General features: G+C 35.7%; 2 protein-coding genes and 1 pseudogene across 4 annotated transcripts in view; 1 reads left to right on the forward strand and 2 right to left on the reverse strand.

Annotated features, from left to right (window-relative positions):
• LOC127434636 (epidermal growth factor receptor-like) overlaps nucleotides 1-3105 on the forward strand; it is a 37005-nt gene extending 33900 nt beyond the window's left edge. For both annotated transcript variants that reach the window (XM_051687514.1, XM_051687515.1), the window contains one exon: nucleotides 78-3105. In XM_051687514.1, the coding sequence (XP_051543474.1) occupies nucleotides 78-370 (293 nt within the window). In that variant the 3' untranslated portion in view covers nucleotides 371-3105. The remainder of the gene's footprint in view (nucleotides 1-77) is intronic.
• Nucleotides 3106-3690: 585 nt separating this feature from the next.
• Nucleotides 3691-11822, reverse strand: LOC127434537 (regulator of MON1-CCZ1 complex-like; annotated as a pseudogene).
• Nucleotides 11823-14990: 3168 nt separating this feature from the next.
• LOC127434647 (cyclin-dependent kinase 5) lies at nucleotides 14991-22937 on the reverse strand. Of its 2 annotated transcripts, none has more exons than XM_051687540.1 (12): nucleotides 22870-22917; nucleotides 21751-21839; nucleotides 21592-21659; nucleotides 20618-20678; nucleotides 20398-20454; nucleotides 20154-20249; nucleotides 19839-19913; nucleotides 19656-19752; nucleotides 19498-19569; nucleotides 18455-18513; nucleotides 17232-17312; nucleotides 14991-17006 (listed from the first exon to the last, which is right to left on the reverse strand). In XM_051687540.1, exons 1-12 carry the CDS (start codon nucleotides 22880-22882, stop codon nucleotides 16920-16922), a joined length of 855 nt encoding a protein of 284 aa, XP_051543500.1. In that variant the 5' UTR covers nucleotides 22883-22917; the 3' UTR covers nucleotides 14991-16919. The 2 variants fall into 2 exon arrangements, with proteins under 2 accessions (XP_051543500.1, XP_051543499.1); XM_051687539.1 differs by having other exon boundaries at nucleotides 14993-17006; nucleotides 22738-22937.
• Nucleotides 22938-22941: the final 4 nt, after the last annotated feature.

Here is a 22941-nt window from a genome sequence, read left to right on the forward strand (position 1 = left end):
CAGTATAATATATTTTTTATAATTATATATGTAAGATGCATTACAGTCTCATCAGCATATTTATATTCTCTTCACAGAGTACATGAACCAAGATGTTACCACTCCGAGCAATATGATAAACCCAAACTACGAGAGAGATGGAGAGGTGGAGAATGGCTACATCGACACCTACGGCAGTAAACCAGAGGGGCCAGAGTACCTGAACACTGCCTGTGCTACTTTCCCCTGCTCCCCATGTCCTCATCTCGACAACCCAGATTACCAGCAGACCTTTCTGCCCTCTCCCGACACCAGTGTTCTTTTCCTGCCTGCAGAAGAAAACTTTAGGTACCTTGGGCTCAGCACAGCCCTGCAGTCCCATGTGCGTTAAACAGGGAACTAAATTATGCATTGCACTGCTTGAACTTCTGACAGTCCACACAACATGTGTTCGTATTGCAGCTACGAGTCTGAATTTACACGTCGTTGTGAGGACGTTATTCAAAATATGCTTGAAGGCAACTGCAGTAATTAATATGTTCTTGTAAGGAGTTGTGGTTGTTTAGACATTAAGCTGTGAGTATTGTGTTGAATGTCAAGCTAGAGTCCATTTCAATATTTTTAATTGCTTTTAATAGTTATGGTCTTTTTATAATGTGTGTAATACACTGCAAAGAATGATGATAAAAAATTAAAAAAAAGTTTTCTTGAAAAGTAAAAGGATGTGGGATATTAAGTGTTGTTTACACAGAAATCTTAAAGGAATATTCCGGGTTCAATACAAGTTAAGGTCAATCAACAGCATTTGTGGAATAATGTTGATTAACACAAAAATGTATTTAGACTTGACCCTAAAAGAACAAATCTGGGTTCCAGTGAGGCACTTACAATAGAGGTGAAAGGGACCAATCCGTAAACGTTCAAAAAGTATAGCCAAAAGATGTAAACAATATGCGTGTTAACATGATTTTAGTATGATAAAAGCACTTACTAACCTTTTCTGTGTAAAGTCACATCCAATTTTACAACTTTGTTGCCATGACGACATAAAGCCGTAATCCCTGTAATTCCACCAAAATGTTTTTTGGAGGTTTTTTTTACAGCTCAAATAATACATGAGTTTTAACAGAAGAATTAATGTACGTGCTTTTGTAATATTATAAGCTTCAAATTTCTGCATTTAAACCCTCCAAAAATTTGACCTATTCACTTCCATTGTAAGTGCCTCACTGTAACCATGATTTTTGCTTCTTTTTTTTTAATTTTATTTATTTATTTATTTTTGTAATCAAAATTATGGCACAAATGCTGTCAATTGAGTTTAAGTTGTATTGAATATTCTTTTAACAAAATGTAGTGATGTTTATGCTTAAAACAAGAAAAACAATTTCCAATGGGATATGAAAATTTTGGAAAACCTCACTACATTTTGTTTGATTTCTCTGTAGATAAAACTTATTATCTAGCATAATTTTGCTTCTGAAAATAGCCTACGTCTTGTTATAAGGATGTTTACCTATGTATGATGGAAAACAGAACAGAATTAATAAGTAAGGAAATAATTTTTTGCCTTTAATGAATGTTGTCTTTAGAAATAGCAGAACTTAATTTATTGAAGTAGGATCCCAAAAAGAGGCTCTACTGACATAATTTAAAAATGTTTGGTTTCTTTTATAAAGGGTATTCTTGACAATTGTACCATAAAATGTACCTGTGAAAGAATAGCATATTCTCAGTTTAAGAATACACTTTAAACTGCATACTTGTAAATACAACAATATAAATTGGAATATCAACACAAAACCTAAAATACATCCTTTATTTATAGTCCACACTGTACATACTGTAAATGCTAACCCTGATAATACACTTGGACAGCCTTGGACTGCACTTAATGGAAAGATCTGCATCACAAAAATTATTTTTTCAAATGACTGGTGACCACCGTACACATTTGGTTTTAATAATTCACAAGCTGGGGCCTTGAAACACTCTACACTAACTTAAACAAAACAATGGAGGGGTAAAAGGACTTTTTAGTGTTGCATTTTTAACCTAAATGGCTCTTTCAGTACTTTTTCATTCTGCTTTATAGAGCGGAGTTGACAAATCAGACCGCTTGTTTTTTTGTTCCCTGCATGTATGCACTTCTCATACAAATTACTCATAAATGTCAGAATTACAAATAACAGGCCATTCTAAATTTTTAACTCCTGCAGGATCCAACTTGAAGGTTATTGAAGGTTCTTACTGAGTTTCTTCGATTATGTTGGCCACATTGATATTTACAAGGCAATGCAGCATTATAAAAATGCTCAGAAAATGCTGAATATATTCAAAAAGTACTTTTGAATCACATTTTTGGATAGTTGACATTTGGATAGTGTCCTGCAGGGTGACACATACATTTTAGATTCATTTTTGTTTTCTTCTCATTATTGTATAATTATAATGCACTTTTAAAAATTCATTTGTCACATCCCAGAACTATGAAAATATGATTTAAAATAGCGAGAAAATAATTGTTGACCAGTAACAGCACCTAAATCATACATTTATTTGTTGTACATCTGTGTAAATTTTAACCTCAAATCTTGATGTTTACAAAAAGAGTTGATATCCAGTTATTTCTCAACTACACTTTTGCAAATTGTTGTATTTTAAACAACAAACCAAACAAAACACTGTATCTGCAACATAAATGACAGTGAAAACTGATCAACTTTGGTTTTGCATCCAATTTGAGATGATAAAGAAGTCAGCATCAATTTAGTATGTAAATGTACTAATACTTCAAGTAGCACAAGTATACTGTACTTTTCTGTATAAAGCACCTGTGAATGTCAATCCTTTTGTCTGATCCTACATGTAGGAATTTAGGAATGTAATTATGGTTTAATTCTGTATGGATTCTTTGTTACGTTGCAGTGTTATTAAATTGTGTTGACATGTGAAAATGCAGCCTTGTGAACTGGAACCAATTCCATAAACCTGTTTAAAAACACCCCTTGGCACAATATGTATGATGTAAGATAACCCAAGGAAGTGAAATTTGACAGAATGCAGTAGCAAGTTTCCAGTAGCATTCATAAACATCTAAATACCAATCCTAAAAGATTTGTGGGTGGTACTGTTGATTCATTTCCGAGGATTATAATCATGCCAAAAAAACTACTGTTGAGTTTCCACATGTTTCAAATAATAGCCTTGACTTGCTCCAGTAGCCTAGTCTGTAACGCTGTAATTTTCTTTGCTGTAAGTTGAAAAACCTGCATATAAAGGAACAAATAATATTAACAGTCATTATTAACAAAATATTTATTATACTGTAAAAGCTAGACATTTCTTTTTTAAATATATACACAATCAACATTCACATACAGACACTGAGCACTATGTTGTGAGGTGGCCAAAGCACATGCTTAATTAAAATCGGCCGATATTAATATTTGTCCATTCTAAGACCAATTTGTCAACTGTATCATTCAAGACCTTTTGTTTTGCAAACTTCATGGTTAAAACAAGTTCATTATCTCTTCTAAGAGACATCAAAACTGGATTCATCCTAGTGTTTGTGGATGAAACTTCACATTTTGATACTCATCGGTATTTAGAAATACCGTAAAGCAGTTTCTTCCAGGCTTCAACCATCAATTGATCCGGCTGGACAGTTTGGCACTTTGCCTGACCGACCTTTCGCTCACCAGAACTTCATACGGTGGCTGGTTTCATCAAAGCGTTCTCTCCAAATACTTGTTTAAAGAAGGTCACATGCTCCTCACAATGTTCTCCTGAAACAGGAAGATTATGTGTGGAGGCAATTTGGTCATGTAGTGCTGTTTTAGCAGGAGTAAAAGGCTTAGATTGTGTCATCTTGCAGTTTTTATTCCATGTCATGTCAGTTAAGGATATTTCTACACTTGTACGTTTTAGTGAACAAGGACTCTGCACCATTTAACAGCTACTTAAACGTCCTACCACCTTGACGGTCATTGGTTAAAACCAGGATTACCATGTAATCTCATGTTCCTCTGCTCAAAGAAGCAGAAGATAGTATAAAACAACATGGTGTAATTTGTCTGCCGTGCAGCATCCAGAAATTTTCTAGCAGAGACGTTGTCGTGGCCACCGACATGCCGAATGAAACACAGAGCTCCAAGAGCCTGCTGCTTTGACAGAAGAACCTCCACAATCTCATCATTACCTGTGGAGAGCCTCTGTCTCTCTCTCTCTCTCTCTCACACACACACACACACACACACAGATCCCTAGATCAATACTGATTGCCAAAGAATCAAAAAAAGATACGATAGTAGCTCAGCAAACTTCCAAGGAGGCCTCAACATGACAAAAAGTTATGTAAAAATAATCTACCTTAATAAAAATGCTAAAAACAGTTAAAAAATAAAGATGTAGGCAATGGGGGTCCTTGGAGTCAAAAAGGTTGAGAAGCACTGGTGTAAAGTATTTTTTTAGCTTGAGCATATTTACAGAGAGCTGGTGAGCAGGTGGATACGTACTCTCTAGAGACAGCAGTAGACAGGCCTACAACAGGACAACACATAGAAGCCATTTGACTTTATAGCCAGTACATTGATATGATGTGATTTACTCTTGCACTGTACATTATTACAACACCATTTACATTTTCCCATCAGACACTGTGAAAATAAACAGTGCACAGTGTTGAGTTATACAACAGTTCAGTATATTTTACATTTACTTTTATGCATTTGGCTGATGCTTTTATCCAAAGCGATTTACAGTGCCCTGATTACAGGGACAATCCCCCTGGAGCAACCTGGAGTTAAGTGCCTTGCTCAAGGACACAATAGTGGGGGCTGTGGGGATTGAACCAACAACCTTCCACTTACCAGTTCAGTGCTTTAGTCCACTACACCACATATTTACTAGTATATATTTACCAAACTCCCCTAATTAGCTATAACATACCCAATATAATGTGGTAATTACAAGTATTTTCAGAAGGCTTGTGATGAACATGACATGAGCAAGACAAGGTCATTTCAGGGAGTCTGTGGCTGCCATAAGTGGACTCTAAGTACCTTTGGATGTAAGCAACCAAGTAACAACTGAAATGCAATATGCTATTAATAACAGATGTACATATTTTGTTCAATGGCACACTTTAAGGAACGCCCCCAATAAAAAAAATAAGTGCTATGCTGGAGGCCACGACAATTATTATCATCAGTACTTGGAACTGGAAGCAAAATGTATCTAAGCAACTGCTCTGCCTAGCAAAACATCCTAAACAGCATAACATTAAAAGTTAACCTGGGATACAATTTACAGATATACCAGAGCTTATGAATGGATTCAAAGGAACAAATATTTCAGATGTTTGAATAAATACCAGTCAAATGCAATAATACAACACACCAACATATGAAACTACCACCTGGGATTATTGTTGTGGAACGTTTAAAAGAGTATCCATGTTGCAGATTTTTCAAAAGATGTGAGCTTCTCTGAATTAGAATCCAGATATCAATAGTTTTAATTAATAGTTTAATAGTTTTTAAACAACAGTGATTTGTTAAAGACCTGTGCACTCAGTAGTGCTGTAGTACCCGGACAAGGATCTGAAACTGGTTTAGGGTTCGAATGCACTCCATGAGAACTGCAGTGATAAATGTATGGTTCACGCCCTGTGAAAGGAAGATAGTTCAGTGTTATAATAATAATAAAAAATTTTTAAAAAATTTACTTTAGTTAATGTGAACTAACAATGAACAATACTTGTTCAGCATTTATTAATCTGGGTTATTGTTAATTTCAACATATACTAATAATGTTTTTAAATTAAAAACATTTATTAACAACAATTTAACACTTATTAATGCGGCATGAACAAACATGAACTTAGAATTAACATTTGTATTTATATTAGTAAACATTAACCAAGATTAATAAATTATTGTTTATTGTTATTTCATGATAATTAATGCATTAAGTGTTGCCAAATTGCATTACATTAGTTTTCCCTTTAACTGCTTCTCTACAGGTTTCTTTCACACTAAATTCATAGAGTACAATGTACCAGTTTTACAGTGCTTTTTCTTTCTTTATTTGTTACTCATAATTTATAGTGTCATGGTCACACATATTATTCGATATTTAAGGTACTCATGGTACTTGACTAAAGCAATTATCTACTGAAAAGTTAAAAAATTCCTGTTTACCTTCTCAGTGAAGTTGGAGAGCACGTGCGTGTACATGTCTGACTGGTCTATCACCGTCTGTGTCTGGACGGGCCTTTTATAGGAAGTGCTGTTGGGACTGGGTCCAGATTCCATTGCCTGAGAAGAAGTGAATAAAACAAACGTAATCATAATATAGAACAAAGCGACTGATTTGTAACTTCGGAAGCTCTTTAATTTGCAGACTTTCTATAAATATATTAAAGGTTCACTCAGTAATTTGTATGTCATCTTGGACTTGGACACCTTGTGGCAACGGCATTGTAGAAATTCACTATTCACAGCCAGCTATGATTGATTTAATCAACGAGTGAAAGTGTCCAATAACAGGGCAGTTACTGATATTAAGCGAGTAGTATTCGGCTGGTTAGGTGATCCCAACATGGCAGCCCCCATGAAGGGACCCTCTATATTGTAGAATAGAGGAGGAGGGTGTGGAGGAGGGCGCTAAATTGTCCTAATCAGCCGGGAGGGGGATAAATACGAGCCGGAGGTGCCAGTTCAAGAGAGAGAGAGAGACACACACGGCCGCTGTGTGTGTGTTTATGTTTGTTTAAGTTGATTTTGTGTCATTAAAGTTACGGTGACTGTTCTGCCGGTTCCTGCCTTCTCCTTACCCATCCTGAACCCCGTTACATTGGTGCCGAAACCTAGGAAGGAGGAGGGATGCGCTGTCGTGGAGTCCTCGCCGCTGCTGTCTGCCAGGGGACAGAGCTGTCGCTGCCAGCTGCCGGGAGTCGGAGGACTCGCTGCCATCCACCAGGGGAGGAGCAGCTGTCGTCCGCCAGAGGGAGGAGGAGTGGCTGAGGACCAGGCGACGGTGTGTCTGGGGACCAGTGAGCGAGGTTTTTCTCTCTCTCTCCTCTCTCTCTCTCTCTCTCTCACTCTCTTCCCTTCGCTCTTTCCCTCTCCCCTCTCCCTCTCCTCGTCTCTCCCAGGGCTCCAGAGAGGTGGAGAAGACCTGCCGGCAGAAGGACGGCCGGAAGGGCAACACCTCCCCTCCAGGAAGGGAGGGGAGTACGTCAAGCCGGAGGTTTCCCCGGCCTGAATCGGGCGGTGGAGGAGTGTGACGAGGAGGAGGGCATGGCCGGGCCATAAGGATACACAACCGGCGCTGAATTGTCCTAATCAGCCGAGATAAAGACGAGCCAGAGGCGCCAGTCCGAGAGAGAGAGAGAGAGAGAGAGACACGTGGCCGCTGTGTGTGTGTTTATGTTTGTTTGAGTTGATTTTTGTCATTAAAGTTATGTTGACTGTTCTGCTGGTTCCCGCCTCCTCCTTGCCCATCCTGAACCCCGTTACATAAGGTTACTGATATGAATATGAATCTTCATTTCATGTGAGTTCTCATGATTTTTTACATAAATGTCAAAATTACAACTTGAGTAAAACTTTTTCAATTAGGAAAATTATGTTATAATGTAAAAAATGTTTAAAAAAATCAGTACTGACCGCAGTGTACGCTTGTTCGGCATCCAGGTATTCTTTGTACACTTGATTCAGTTTATCAAACACTGTGGCCACCACCTCCAGGTTTCCTTTATCTCCCCCTACAAACACTGAAGACCAGAACATTCAGTCATTATTTATTACAATCACATCTAAAACATCATGTGTCTGTGTATCAGGCTGTCACATTTAGTGGGTGGGTGAAGTTATATGGAAATTCAATTCTTCTCAAAGATTTGTTTTAACTTGTTTAACTTTGATTCAGCACTTCATGAATGTTTTACAGCATAACTTATTTTACTGCCACATAATTAAAATCTTTAATACCTTAAAAAAAACTTGGACTTTAGGACAAAATGAAAATATTTGGCTGCCTCTTATAGTACCTCTGGTTAAAACAATTCAAGCTAAAACTATTATTGACATTATGTTTGTTGTCGAGAGGGGCTATCAACTGGGCTGAGAAACTAAATTAGTTTTAAATTATTTTTTTATTTAATTCTTACCAATATTCGAAATAAAACACTTCAGCAGACAGGTCTATGTTCACTAGTGCCACAGTATACTACCCCAGACTCAGGCTTTATTATAACTGCGACACCACAGTGTTTTTCATTCATTACAGTTGTACAGTGGTAATATTCCCAGATAGCAGAGCTACACCAGAGTGAACTCATGGTGAAGTGGCTCAGACTGTGAGCCCAGGCCAGGGGCTGTTCAAACAGATGGAAAACAACAGAATTTAACAAAAAGGCGAGGATCTCGAGACACACATTTCCAAATTGACCTCCTTTCCTAACAAAGCATTTTTAAACCCAATGCTTAATCTGAGAAACACTGATAAGAGAGCAAGACGCAACGGCCAAAGACCTCCATTTAAGGGGCTGTTCATACCAAACGCTTTTGCAACCATCCAGTTTACCAGTTGATTTTCTATGTAAACACTTCTCGAGATACCTGGTTTTAGTTGCGCTGTGTCTAGCCTTTTTTATTGCAAGAATGTGACCGGTCTGAAGTCATCGTCAGTGCTTGGCATACATCTAAAATACGAATGCACATCTTTAGTATTCGAAAGCGTGTTTTTTTTTTTCTTAAATTTGACGAATACTCAAATTATGAATTTTGATTTGACAGCACTATTGTCGAGTGGTCTTTTGCTTACTTTGCGAGCATACAGACAAGATAACCATTTAGCAGTCTCGTCTGCGCAACAGGAAGTCTTGCAGCAGATTCAGTGTAGGATGCAATTTCACCTGGAGGTACCACAGATAACCTGACAGACACAATGAACACAACAATAATGAATGGCACTCCATCATATCATGTGTTTTATATGTGCTTGTTAAGTTTGGTAATGTACCATCACTGGCACTGATTATGATGTCTGGTTGAAAGACACTCCAAGAAGATGAGTTTTGAATCTTAAGGAAAGACAAGCAAATATAGAACAATTCAAATGAAAAGTCTTAGTAAACAGTTCTTACATAAGGATACAAAGTTCACAGGGCACAGGGGCTTGATTCAGAGCAACTGCAGGTCCTGTAGGGGTATGGAAAGAAAAGTCACATTCCCTACACTCTCAAGTGACACACATACCAGAAGCCAAACAGGTAAGCCTTCATAAAACAGCGGTACAGCTTATCTCAAAAAGTGATGTTCAGTGGGGGGCTTTGTGGGGGCCATGACATCTGTTGCAGGGCTCCCTGTTCTTCTATTCTAATCTTTTCTATTTGCAAAAGTAATGTTTGGAAGTCTAACATTTATATTTCCTATTGACACACTAAAGCTGAAGATATGAATGAATAACCATCTTAAGACAAATGCTTTTTGTCATCTTATGTGCCTAAGACTTTTGCACGGTACTGTATGTGCTGACGGGACACATTTCCATATAGTCGCATTTTCTTTTTCATGCCCTCGCTTCAATTTACATACTTGATTATCTAATCAAAATCACAAAATTTGCATTAAAGTGAGGGCAAAAATATGGATGATGTTTGTCAATGATGAAACATTTAGGTACAGCAAATCCCCACAAGGTGTCAGTTATTGTTTTTAATTCACCTCTAGAGGCCGCTGTTACAATGTAGAACCGAGCCATTCAAAATATACAATCCTTGGAACATGGACCTTTCGGTAACAATCGGCGTTGATTTTTGCCGATAACCTATGGTTGCAAAAACCAACTATCGGCAGCGATTAATCGGTAAAACCGATATATCGGTCTACCTTTAATCATTTTACATAATCAGGAGATGAGAGAACAAATATAAGAGTCAGTCCATTTTGGGAGATAACAGTCTCGCTACGCAAAATGAATTATGCTCTGTTAATGAATTAACATCATCTGTTACACTCAGAAAACAGCTTTCAATTCATATCATGACAGATGACAAGCATAAATGAAAGAGTTGATAATGTGAATAATTCACAAAACAGATGATGAATAATATGTATTGCACAAACAAAAGGTACCAAAATATTTGACATGTTACATAGGTTACTATAAGACACGTTCCATAGTATTTACAGTAAATGGTATTCTTTGAAGTCCTTTGAGTACCATGCAAATACCATGGCAAATGAGCTTACTAATCATTCAGTGTCTGATACTATCACTGTACCATGGTGTATAGTGCTTGTTTATAAGGGCGTCATATGAATAGATGACAATAATTATCATTATATGTTATTGAAAACAGCATATAATTGCAAATGACTAAAATACATGATAAATAGTTAATGTAAATACAGTTGCATAGTAATACAACTAACATACATAATATTCACGCATCCAGTTATATGTTCAAAGTTAAAGGGATAGTTCACCCCAAAAGGAAAATTCTCCCAACCTTTTCTCACCCTCATGCCATCCCAGATGTGTATGACTTTCTTTCTTCTGCAGAACACAAACAAAGATTTTTAGAAGAATATCTCAGCTTTGTAGGTCTGTACAATGCAAGTTAATGGTGACCACAACTTTAAAGGTCCAAATAGCATACTGTATAAAGGCAGCATAAAAGTAATCCATACGACTCTAGTAGTTTAATCCATGTCTTCAGAAGCTATATGATAGGTGTGGGTAAGAAACAGATTAATATTTAAGTCCTTTTTAACTATAAATCTCCACTTTCACTTTCTCCTTCTTTTGTTTTTGGCGACTCGCATACGTTGTGCATATCACCACCTACTGGGCAGGGAGGAGAATTTTCATGACAACGGCTCAAAACAAAACAAAATAGCTTATTATTGTGGTGAGAAAGAAATGGTATAGCATGTAATGTATTATTAATTCCCTTCTACAAGTATATATCTAAACAAAAAGGGTCAAAAAGATAAGGATTTGGAGTATTTATTGGGAAGGGAGTTTAATAGAGATCAAGGATTCTTCTCATCCAATACTTCTAGATATAGGATTCTTCTCATCCAATACAAACTATACATAGTACAGGTTTGAATATAGAAATTTAACATGCATTAAAGAATATATTTATGATGCTCTGCTTCACTCTGGATTATAAGAGGTTCTGCGTGGAAGGCGGAGGAGCTGCTCCCCTGCTTGAAAATCCAGCTTAAACTGGTAGCTGTGTTTTGGAACATGATAGCTGGTCCAAGCTGGTCCTTAGCTGGTTCAATCTGGTCCAATCTGGTCATGAGCTGGTTCAAGCTGGTCCTTAGCTTGTCGACCAGCTACCATCTACCAAAAATCAGCTTGACCACCTTGAGTTAGTATGACAAGCTGGTAGTTGGTCTAAGCTGGTCTCCCAGCTTGGACCAGCTAAAGACCAGCTTGGACCAGCTAGATGCCAGCTACCATGTTTCAAAACACAGCTACCAGCTAAAGCTGGATATTCCAGCAGGGACACGCAGCTGACACCTGAGCCCTGGTGGATCTGGAATTGGGACAGTGTGTTGTTGTTTGTTTGTTTTTAAAGATGGATGGAGAAGAAAAGGAAAGATGCTGAAATAAAGGAAATGAAAAGAACCTAAATAAACCATGATTTCACAACAGCCCAGTTGGTGGTGATATGCCGTATGTAAAACTTTAGTTGGTAACTATATTCATTTTATCTGGTCATGTCACAAAATACAGATGTTTTGGGACTAAGATTTTGCATCATGCCTGGACTGTTATCGGCTTAGACTCAGACCTGATCCAGTCTTGCTCATCTTAGGCACCCCTGTTGTGAGAATTTTGAACAAATATCAAAAGAGACTTTTCAATATCCTAACTTTTGCACAAGAAAGAACATTTTGATGTACTGGATGGATGGATGAAGGCCCCATCAATCAAAAAATGGCATTAACTTGTAAAAGACAGCTGTGTACTCAGCATCTTATTGGTTTATTTATGATCACAGAGCAAAGCCACTCCCCTCAATGCCCAGAGTTCTGGCTGGTGTGGTGCATTAGGGAGTATATGTACAGTATGTATGATCTGTTTTTCTGGGGGTTTTGTACACTGGGCAGGAATACAGACTCATGGCCTGAGGCTTCTTTGGATTCTGTGGTAGTTGCATTATTCACTGCATAAACATGTTGTGAAGCAACTTGTTACAGTTCTTAAAAAAGAGATTATGTCTCATGATAGGTATTGCACTAACTCAAGAGACACGTGTCGCTTATTATTAATAATAGTGTATTTTTGGCCTCTCGAAATTCAAGGTTTTGACATTAATGTTTTATATGAATAAATACAGGTATATTTCTAGTCTCAACATTATTTGTGCTTCAGACCTTTGTTTTGTTGGATTAGAAACACTAGCTTAATACCATGTGACCCACATTTGCTTTAGCTTATGTATTTTATTTTATTATTATTTTTTTCAGATGGAGCCACATTGAGAGCCCCATATCTCTGGGATCTAAATACATAGGGTCTTAAAAATGAAGAAACACAAAATTTGTTCTGAACCAAAATCTAAAAGGTTATTAAGATATCTGTAATACTTCTGAGATTATAGGTACTCCAACTTTGGAAAAAACAACACAAAGAAAGTGTTTTTTGTTTTTGTTTTGTTATTAATGCAGCAAGGGATGCTGATGTCTTCTGATTTTAGTAATAGACCTACCAATCTCCGGGTGAAAATAAAATAATTACACTGCCACTTATTACATGTTTTTACATATCATATTTAAATTTGATTTAAAAGCTAAAAATCATATGTTTGTGTCATTGTGTACCACCCAGACTGGGTCAAAGACAAACACACATTATCCTAATAAAGGAGTAAGAGTAAGATTATAAAAGCATTGATGGTATGCAAGGTGGCATGAAACTTGGAGGTGTGGAGGCAACATGGCCAGGTGGGCATTAGACATTTGAGTGACCATCTAAAAGACAACCTTCAACTTTGCTGAAATCTCAATCCTCTACACCATAAAGAACTACATTTCTGCAGCATACTATATACTTTGTTATCCAAATGATTGTTCCCTACAGTTGTGTGCAGATTTCAGCAAACTTAATGTTCCAGGTTCAGTATAATTTAGCTCATTTACAAGGGACAAGTTGAAACTATTTTTTGTGGTAATCAACATTACACCAAAAATGCTGTTGATTGTGCTTAAAAGAATAGTTCAACCAGAAATGAAAATTCTCTTGTTTACTCTCCCTGAGGTGTAAGACTTTCTTTTTTCTGTTGAACACAAATGAAGATTTATAGAAGAATATCTCAGCTCTGTAGGTCCATACACTGCTAGTCAACAGGGTGCAACAGGATGGCAACTTTCCTTTTTGACTGATGTCACCGAGGCCACATAGGTTTCACCCAACAGATGCTGGCGGTGTTTCAGTAGGGGACTTTCACATTATTTCATGTTGATTTTTACTGTTCGGCAAGTGTCTGGCAAGCAAGTGGGCTTTAAAAACAGCTTCCAATCCTTTGTCATGATCAAGTACAGATTAGTGAGATACCTAAAATGTCTTGGGGCTCCCAAAATAAAAAATAAGATTTTCTTGTTTAGAGAAAACATTTTAATTAACTGGTGCCAGGGATGGGCAGTATTTCAGATACATGTATTTGAAATACATATTTGAAATATAAAATACTATTGTGTACTTGAGTCTTTGAAAAGAAATATCAAATGTAATTTGTAATTAAATACATTTAAGTTTGGTATTTGTGTATTTTCAAAATACATAAAATACTTTGTGCCAATCAACCTCTTTATTAGGCTGCTGATTTCCTGTATTAACTAGTTCAGGCATTCACCTACCCATTTGCTCCAAGAAAAAAAAATCCACTATTACATTAGAATGACTTTCCAGAAAAAAGAGAAAAATAGAGAGCGGTGGATTAAGACAGTCAAATGGGAGAAGATTCCAAATTTACTGTCACTCTCTCAGAAGCTGTAATCGAAACCCCCTCGCAACTGTGGTAATTCATTTTTTAAACTAATTCCAGGGTAATATAACACAAAGCATAATGTTATAAACTTACACTCAATATGTAAAAAAAAAAAAATTATCATATAAAAAAGTTTGCTAGATTTACGCTGTTATATAAGGCAGAAAGGCCTCATCACAGTCTGTGAAAAAGGTCTATTTGCTTAAAACAAACTGTGAAGGGTGAGTAACAAATTCATATTATTGAAATAAATTACAGAAGTTGAAATAATTTTCATCATCTTTCATGTCAACACACCTCTTCCAACTTCCCAACTCGGAAACTCGTGTATCATCAAGAATTCAGAGTTTACTAATCGTTAATATGACTTTGTGGGGCCATTCATGTGCTCGGAACTCGTAATTACGATATTTGCGACTCCACTTGAAGGGCACATGTGTTGAAACTTTTCGCACTAGTTTCCAAGTTGGAATTCCTACTTGAAGTGGCGTTCCATTGGACTTTTCCTAGTAGGAAGTTGGAAAATTTAATTTTCCGAGTTCAATGGAACGCAGAATAAGATAAGGTGAGGATGTGATGGTCGATTCTACTTGTTGCAAAAAACACAATAATGTCTAGCAACTGTTATTTAATTTCCATTCAAATATTAAGGTAGCTATGACACTTCTAGCCAGCCAATGCAATGCATGTAAACAGTGAGGAAATCAGAACTAGTCAGAAGCCAGCTAGTGAGCTAGTCTAACTATCGTTACCGAGTTCACTAGCTATTGTTGGCTAGATTGCTAGCTAGCAAGCTAAAATGGAACATCATTCAGATTTGCCTTCAGTTAACATGAAGGAATAAAAGAGAGAAAATAGCATTAGCACTAGCACTGGACATTAGTGCTACCTTGTCAGTCTTGCTAGCTAATTGGTTGTTGGTGTTAGCAACTGCTAGTGTATTTACTAGCTAGTCAAGTGTTTAAAGCATTACTCCATGTTAGATAGCAAGAAAAGTACCCACTGTTTTACACGTGATTTATTTAATAGGGTTCACCACAATAGCAGGCTGCAGTGTAACCTGGACAGAAATAAGTATAAAAATGGCTGCTAATTGTAAATGTAAGTTTGTAATCATGTACCTGTTTATATATAATGGTCTTTAATTGATTGAAGAGGTGGTTGAAATGAAAACAAAAGTTTCTAAGCAGCTGTACATCAAAATGTTTTTGCATTCAGAATAGGTCCAGATAGATTTCAGCCTAATAGAGATACTTTATTGAATAGCCAATTTTACATGTATTTTGAAGATACAAAATACTGTATTATACTTTGATACATTTTTTTCCCCACACAGTATTTGGTATTTTATTTTTATACAATTAAACTGAGGTATTTTGTATTTTTATTTTAAATACATTTTCATATTTTTGTGCCCATCGCTGACTGGTGCACAGTCAAGTTCTTTTAACCAATTTATACATTGATTGCAGATCATAAAATATGCCATGAAGTAGATCAGTGATGCCTTGATTTAGGGTTGCAAACTGAGTTTCTTGGTAGCTTTCAAAGATCGAAGGACCGTATTTACACATTTAACGGTTAACCTTTTAACTTAAATTTGTCTCTGTGACAAATCATATATATATATATATATATATATATATTTAACATAAAAAAAAAAAAAATAGTATTTAAACAGAATGTTAGATTTATTGTGACAGATTTTCCAAATTTGTCTGGAATGGTCCCTTGTCTTCAAGTCAACCTCTATTGATTAAACAGTTTTCTGAAAACATAGTACTTTTTTAAATCAATAATGGATACAATCACTATGAAAGGCCTGTGAGATATGATGTGGATTATGTTCTCTAAAAACATTTATCTACTGAAGCTGATGAAAAAAAGCAAAGCTTGCAAAAGGGGAAATACGGAAAATGTTTGCATATTTAATTTTTTCTAATATTTTACAGAATTCAGGGTCATCATAGACTATCCAATGGCATGACTCTTCCATAAGGTACGCTTGTGCAACATCACATAAAATTGTAATGACAATACCGGCATGCATTTGCATACAATCTCAAAGGAATTTGAAAGTTTCTAATGAGGCCTTACAAGAACATTCTTTTACTAGTATTCTTTTAGATACAGCTACTGCTCTGATGGTTATTCTTCAATAGGCAATTCTTGTGGTCCACTATGCAAAAGTCTTCTTAACACCCTGCATAGAGGGTTATGAATATTAATATGATGAAAAACAAATGCCACACTGTTTGATTCACTAAAATTATTTGAAAAAACACTAATAGAATTGTTAAAAATGACTCAAATGCTAAAATCTCATTCACAGAAAATGGCAGAAGGACAGTTGCACAATAAGCACAAAATAATAACACATTTTTCCTTAGCCTTATAGCACGTATAACATAAAAAACAAAAACCTTAAATGGAAAAGTAACTTTTTAAATACTATATATTTAACAAAAGCTAAATCATGTACTTTATGTGCTCTGTACCTTATTAAATTATATTGTTCATTTGATCTTTGACAAAAAACATACTGCCTTTAAGTCTTCATGGCAGCATTTTGTAAACCATTAAAGACATATGAAACACATTTGGCAATCAACTAAATTAATTGTGCAGGGCCAGGATATATGAATTTTGGGGGACTAAAGGTGATGATCATGATCTTCAGAAGTACCCCATAAAAGTAAAAATGTATTTTTTTGGGCGACTCTAAACACATGGATTATGTATTGTTATAGCACCGCACTCTGCATTAGAATGTGCCACTATACAATCACAAATCACTGCATGTGAATGACACAAACTCACTAATGGAGAATTGTCTCAAAGCTGGAGGAATTGAAGGGGTTGCATGAGGTAAGACTGGCCCATTATATTTCTAAATGATGCTCGGTTGATCTGAAATTTAGGGTGGGCAGAAATCAGCAAAGTAAGGGTGCTGTAGGGCTTCCTCTGCTGAAATTCGCTGTACTGGATTGCATTTCAGAAGATTCTGTGGAGAACAAACAAAGAAGTCAAGATAAAGAAATTACTCAAAAAAAAAACAAACAAAAAACCTCTTTAAAAACAGTAAATGCAGGTATTAGTCAACATTACACCATGAACCAATGACAGAAATGCTTTAACAGTTCTGCAATACATTGACAAACAGTGAAACTACTAAAAAAATTTTACATGGACATCAACCAACAACTTTATCAAAATATTCATATTGTACCTGTAGTAGGTCTCTGCCAGTGCTACTGAGTTTCGGGACAACATTCACAAGTGATGTAGTAGCCGGGTACATTGGATAAGGCTTTTAAAAAAGAAAAATGGGAAGGAATGAACGGTAAAACATTTCTAAAAATAATAAAAGAAAATGTTTGCCAAGTAGCCAGATAGATAGATAGATAGATAGATAGATAGACAGACAGACAGATTATAGACAGACAGACAGACAGACAGATTATAGACAGACAGACAGACTATAGACAGACAGACAGACAGACAGATTATAGACAGACAGACAGATTATAGACAGACAGACAGACAGATTATAGACAGACAGACAGATAGATAGATTATAGACAGACAGACAGATAGATTATAGACAGACAGATAGATAGATATACAGACAGACAGATTATAGACAGACAGACAGATTATAGACAGACAGACAGATAGATAATAGACAGACAGACAGACAGATTATAGACAGACAGACAGACAGATAGATTATAGACAGACAGACAGACAGATTATAGACAGACAGACAGACAGATTATAGACAGACAGACAGACAGACAGATTATAGACAGACAGACAGATAGATTACAGACAGACAGACAGACAGATTACAGACAGACAGACAGACAGATTACAGACAGACAGACAGACAGATTACAGACAGACAGACAGATAGATTATAGACAGACAGATAGATTATAGACAGACAGACAGACAGATAGATTATAGACAGACAGACAGATAGATTAGACAGACAGACAGATAGATAGATTATAGACAGACAGACAGACAGATTATAGACAGACAGACAGATTATAGACAGACAGACAGATAGATAGACAGACAGACAGATAGATTACAGACAGACAGACAGATAGACAGATTACAGACAGACAGACAGATAGATTATAGACAGACAGATAGATTATAGACAGACAGACAGACAGATAGATAGATTATAGACAGACAGACAGATTATAGACAGACAGACAGACAGATAGATTATAGACAGACAGACAGACAGATAGATATAGACAGACAGACTATAGACAGAGACAGACAGACAGACAGACAGACAGATAGATTATAAACGGACAGACAGACAGATAGATTATAGACAGACAGACAGATAGACAGACAGATGTGGGTCCCTTTAATAATTGAGAGGCAAAATTAACCTTATACCAGAAAATAGATGAATATATTATGTACCTTATAATCTGGAAGTTTGTTCATAGTCTGCCACTGTTCTTCTGTTGGTGTCCCCAGCAATGTGCCAGAATGTTAAAGAAAACCAACAGCTCCTACAAGCATGATATTGTAAACCATTCTCAGTACAAACTAGAGGCTGACCGATATATTGGTTTTACCGATTAATCGTGTCGACAGTTGCTTTTTTTTTTTTTTTTTTTTTTTTTTAAATCGGTTATTCGACTTGGTTCTACAGTATAACAGCGGTCTCTATAGGTGAAATAAAAACAATCACTGACACCTTGTGGGGATTTGCTGCATCAAAATCTATCCTCATTGACAGTATTCATCCATATTTTTATCCTCACTTCAATGTATATTTGGTTATTTTGATTAGATAATCAAGTGTTCAAAATTAAAGCGAGGGCATGCAAAGAAAAATGAACTATATATAAATGTGCCACATCAACACGTTCATTGTATCTCCAACTTCATATCTTGTGAATAATGATAAACCTTATTCCTCATTAAACCTCATCTAGTGAAATATAGCTTGCTTATAGTTAAAAGTCTTGTGTGATGCACGATTTTGTTTGAACAATTAAACTCATTTTTGACCCTTGTAGCATCTGTGCCTGTGCTCGTCACAGTAAAGAAAGACTAAGTAAATTGTATAACATTCTAAATATCTATTAAAAAAATGATCAACCCAGTAACCGGTTATCGGCAATTTCAATTAACCTTATTTGTCGTATCGGCAAAATCCACTATTGTTCGACCTTTAGTACAAACATTAAAATATATATACAGTGCCCCCAAAACGTATTCAAATACTTATGCCACACTTAATATGTTTTGATATCTAATCCTATGACATTCATACATTTCTAAGTGTGACTTCAGTGTCAAAACACTTATGTCACATAAGTATTCATACAAATACTTTGGCCACTGTGTATCACATTACAAACGTACAGAGTACAACACCAACAACTGCAATCTGTTCTTATACAATTCTAAATTAGAATTATAAAGCTGAAATAGAACAACGGAATGAAAAGGATATCTAAAGATCCTCTTTAACTGGTCATCCACATCATTACCAGGAAATAACGGACGTCCTGCATTTGCCAGTTCTATAAGCAGAGTAAAAAAGAGAGGGAATAAGTCTACTAAAGTTTCTGTTTTTAATTTATGCTTTTTCTCAATTTTCTTTTCCTACCTGCAAATATACACCCTGCAGACCACATGTCAATTGAGGTAGAATATAGCTTAGCACCAAACAGCACGTCTGGAGGCCTGTACCACAATGTCACCACCTAAAATGAATCAACATGAACGGAGGAATAGGGAAACTCCTCAAGACACACTGAACAATGCCTTGAACTGAAGCTGCATTGCTTACCTCAGCAGAATAACATCTTACAGGAATCCCAAAAGCTCTGGCCAAGCCAAAGTCAGCTAGCTTCAGTTCACCGTTCTAATAACAACAAAAAAAATATATAATCCAGATTTTAAAAAGGCATTTAAGAGAGCACAGCTGAAGTTAATCTATTATTCACTGAACCACAACTTCATAATACAAAGGGGATGTGCATATTTAAGAAGCATTTTTAACAAATTGTCACATATAGGAAAAAGATGTGAAAAATCCTGAGACTAAATGCGACCAGTGGAGATAATAGTCTAAATATTACGTTTCGGACAGTCATTTACTTACTCTGTTAATTAGCAGATTTTGTGGTTTAAGGTCCCGGTGGAGAACATTTCGACTGTGGCAGAAGGCAAGTCCCTTCAATAACTGGTACATGAAGGACTACAAAGAGAAAGGCATTAAAATGGTTTGCATTATTTGACACCTAAAACATGAAATGACTTTTAAAAAATCCCCCCTGTTATATTTTGTCCTCAAGTGTACATACAGATTTGAAAAGGCTATGACAAAAAAATGTGAAAAGACAAACCTTAACAATCTCTGGATCTAAATCACCATTGCAGCTGTCGAAGTATTTCTTCAAATCCTGTTTGTAGGGAAATCACATGACATTTTGTTAAATACAGCACCTATCATATTGTTATAATGACACTATTCAAAACAGCAGGACTACTGAATTTAGCAAAGCAATAATAAAGATATCCATAAGTCTATCAACATGAAATATAAATACCATTCCTTGCACTTACCTGATCACAGTACTCAAAAACTAATGTTAGCTTCTTATCACTGTGAAGGACATCATGCAACCTACAAGAACAAGAGGCTGTTGTTAATAATGCAGCAAAGATATTTTATCTATTTATTTAGATTTAAAGCGTTTTTGTTTTGTTTTTTGTTTTTTAATTAGACATAGACCAATAATTGCTTTGACCGATAATTTTAACAGATATTTACACTTTTCCACTTAATCGGGTATCAGTTCTTTAAAATAGGGTTTACCGATACAGTTATTAATTTAGTAAGGGGGTTTGAACAAGTGTAAATTTGAATGATTTAATATTGAAATAAATAATTTGTAGACTGTTTACAATATTAGTTTTGTAAAGCAGTTCACCAGAGGTAAGTAATACACAATTCAATTGTTAATGTGCCTAAAAGCAGAGACAAAAAAATAAATAAATAGATTTAAAAATCAGTTATGAATTTTGAATATATATGTATAAAAAATAAGTATCGTATTGGTCATTAAAAACCAAAATCAGTCAATCTCTATTAAAAATACACACAATATTAAAAATCACATTAAACTAACCATGATTTACTCTATATAGTGACATATACTTAGCATGAAACAAAAATCAAAATGAAAAATAAAAATTGCTTGCATTTTGCATAATGTAATGTATGGATAATCCAATAAAAAAAATACATTTAATAAAATGGATAAAATAAATAAAAAGAGAGGAAATACTGATAATTACTTGCAACTAACTAAATGTACATACACTGTATGAAAAAATACTAAACATCACTTGCAACCAAGTATATTTATTCTGTATGGTGAAATACTAAAAATGCAGTCAAGTAAAAGTGATTTATTAAAATATTTAAATAAAATATTTAAAAATGGGACACACTGATAATTGAAAAACAAAAACTATGTTTATGCTGTATGCTGAAATATACTTAACATGAAATTAATAAATACAAATAAACATACCTAACGATGTTTTTATGCTTCAGTTCTTTCAGGAGGCAAATTTCTCGTAATGCTGAACTTGGTACCCCCTGTAACAGTTTTGAAAATTACTGTGACACTTTAAATGTTGCTTTTATTTTTATTTATATAACTTACACAAGCAATCTTGGCTCTTTTTACCTCATCATCATCATCCAATCTCACTCTTTTGAGGGCCACAATCTCATGCGTCTCCCTGTTTTTAGCCTTGAAAACAGTCCCATATGTACCTGATGACAGTACAAAAATATCAAAAGCAAATTCATAAACAGTTGAGTCTATAACACAGTATGACTTCTGATTGGTCAGGTGCAATGGGTCTAAATAATCATTCACCTATTTTAACTATTTAACGTGCATTTACAATTCAATCGCTATTTTCAGGGTAATTATTCATGTTAAATATTGTCCATAGACCGCTGCTGAAGAATCAAATGTCATGGTGTTGTCATGTGAGGTCTGTTACCTTTCTCAGCGCTATTTACTGTGGACCAATCACAGAGCAGGAATCTTGTTTATGGTTACATTTAGTGCATTGGGCACTTTTAAAATAATTTAATAGAGCTTGATCTATAATGAAACGATTCCAAAGATGACACCTTTTAGTGTAAAAAAAAAAATATCTCTAATAAGACGAAAATTGTCTTGAAATTTGAACGAAGCTCAAACGGACTTTCGCTTTAAGAGCCCCATTGCGCCCCCTGGAGGAAGCACACTTGTGTCTCATAGGCAGCAGTTAACTAGTAACATTGGTCGCCCAATGAAAATCGTAGCAAAGCCTGATATTTATGCTACACTGAATGATCGATCAATTCGATGAGAGATAATTAATGCAACAGCTCTATTTCTCTGAACAATAGTAGTCAAATCAATTAAGAGGTGTGCAAATGCTGTTGTGATTAATTTAACGCCAGGTGCATCATCTCACTAGCTCAGTATCAGTTTGTCAGCTCTGAACCAGTTCTGACTTAGATCAGACCTTAATCTTAACAAATGCACAGCAGGCTGCCACAAGCGTTAAGCTGAGCTCTACTATAGCAGCAGCAGCAACAAACCTTCATTATGGCTAATACTCCATAAATCTGCATACACAGCCATTCAGGCCAGACAGACAATCCATTTACTCACCCTCTCCTATCTTCTCCAACTTCTCATACTTTTGCATGGTTTCAGCCAGTTACAAAAGCTTTTAAATAAAGCGTCCTGGCTGCTAATGACCTTATCTATAAAAATAAAGGTTTTAATTTTTAAGCTGCTTACTGTCGTTTTTCATCAACAAGGGGCGTAGTACGCAACATGAAGAGAGAAATAAGAGCTTCAAGATGGCGATTT

The sequence above is a fragment of the Myxocyprinus asiaticus genome, chromosome 44, assembly GCF_019703515.2.
Source record: "Myxocyprinus asiaticus isolate MX2 ecotype Aquarium Trade chromosome 44, UBuf_Myxa_2, whole genome shotgun sequence".
Taxonomy (NCBI): domain Eukaryota; kingdom Metazoa; phylum Chordata; class Actinopteri; order Cypriniformes; family Catostomidae; genus Myxocyprinus; species Myxocyprinus asiaticus.

Bases quoted from the DNA above. Each gene is read 5' to 3' on its own strand.
- LOC127434647 (XM_051687539.1), bottom strand. From the start codon at position 22,774: ATGCAAAAGTATGAGAAGTTGGAGAAGATAGGAGAGG. The intron at 19,570-19,655 runs GTAGGAAAAGAA...CTCTGCTTATAG, and splicing joins TGCAGGGTGTATATTTGCAG to AACTGGCAAATGCAGGACGT. The intron at 17,313-18,454 runs GTACATAATATA...CTTTTTTAAAAG, and splicing joins ACAAACTTCCAGATTATAAG to CCTTATCCAATGTACCCGGC.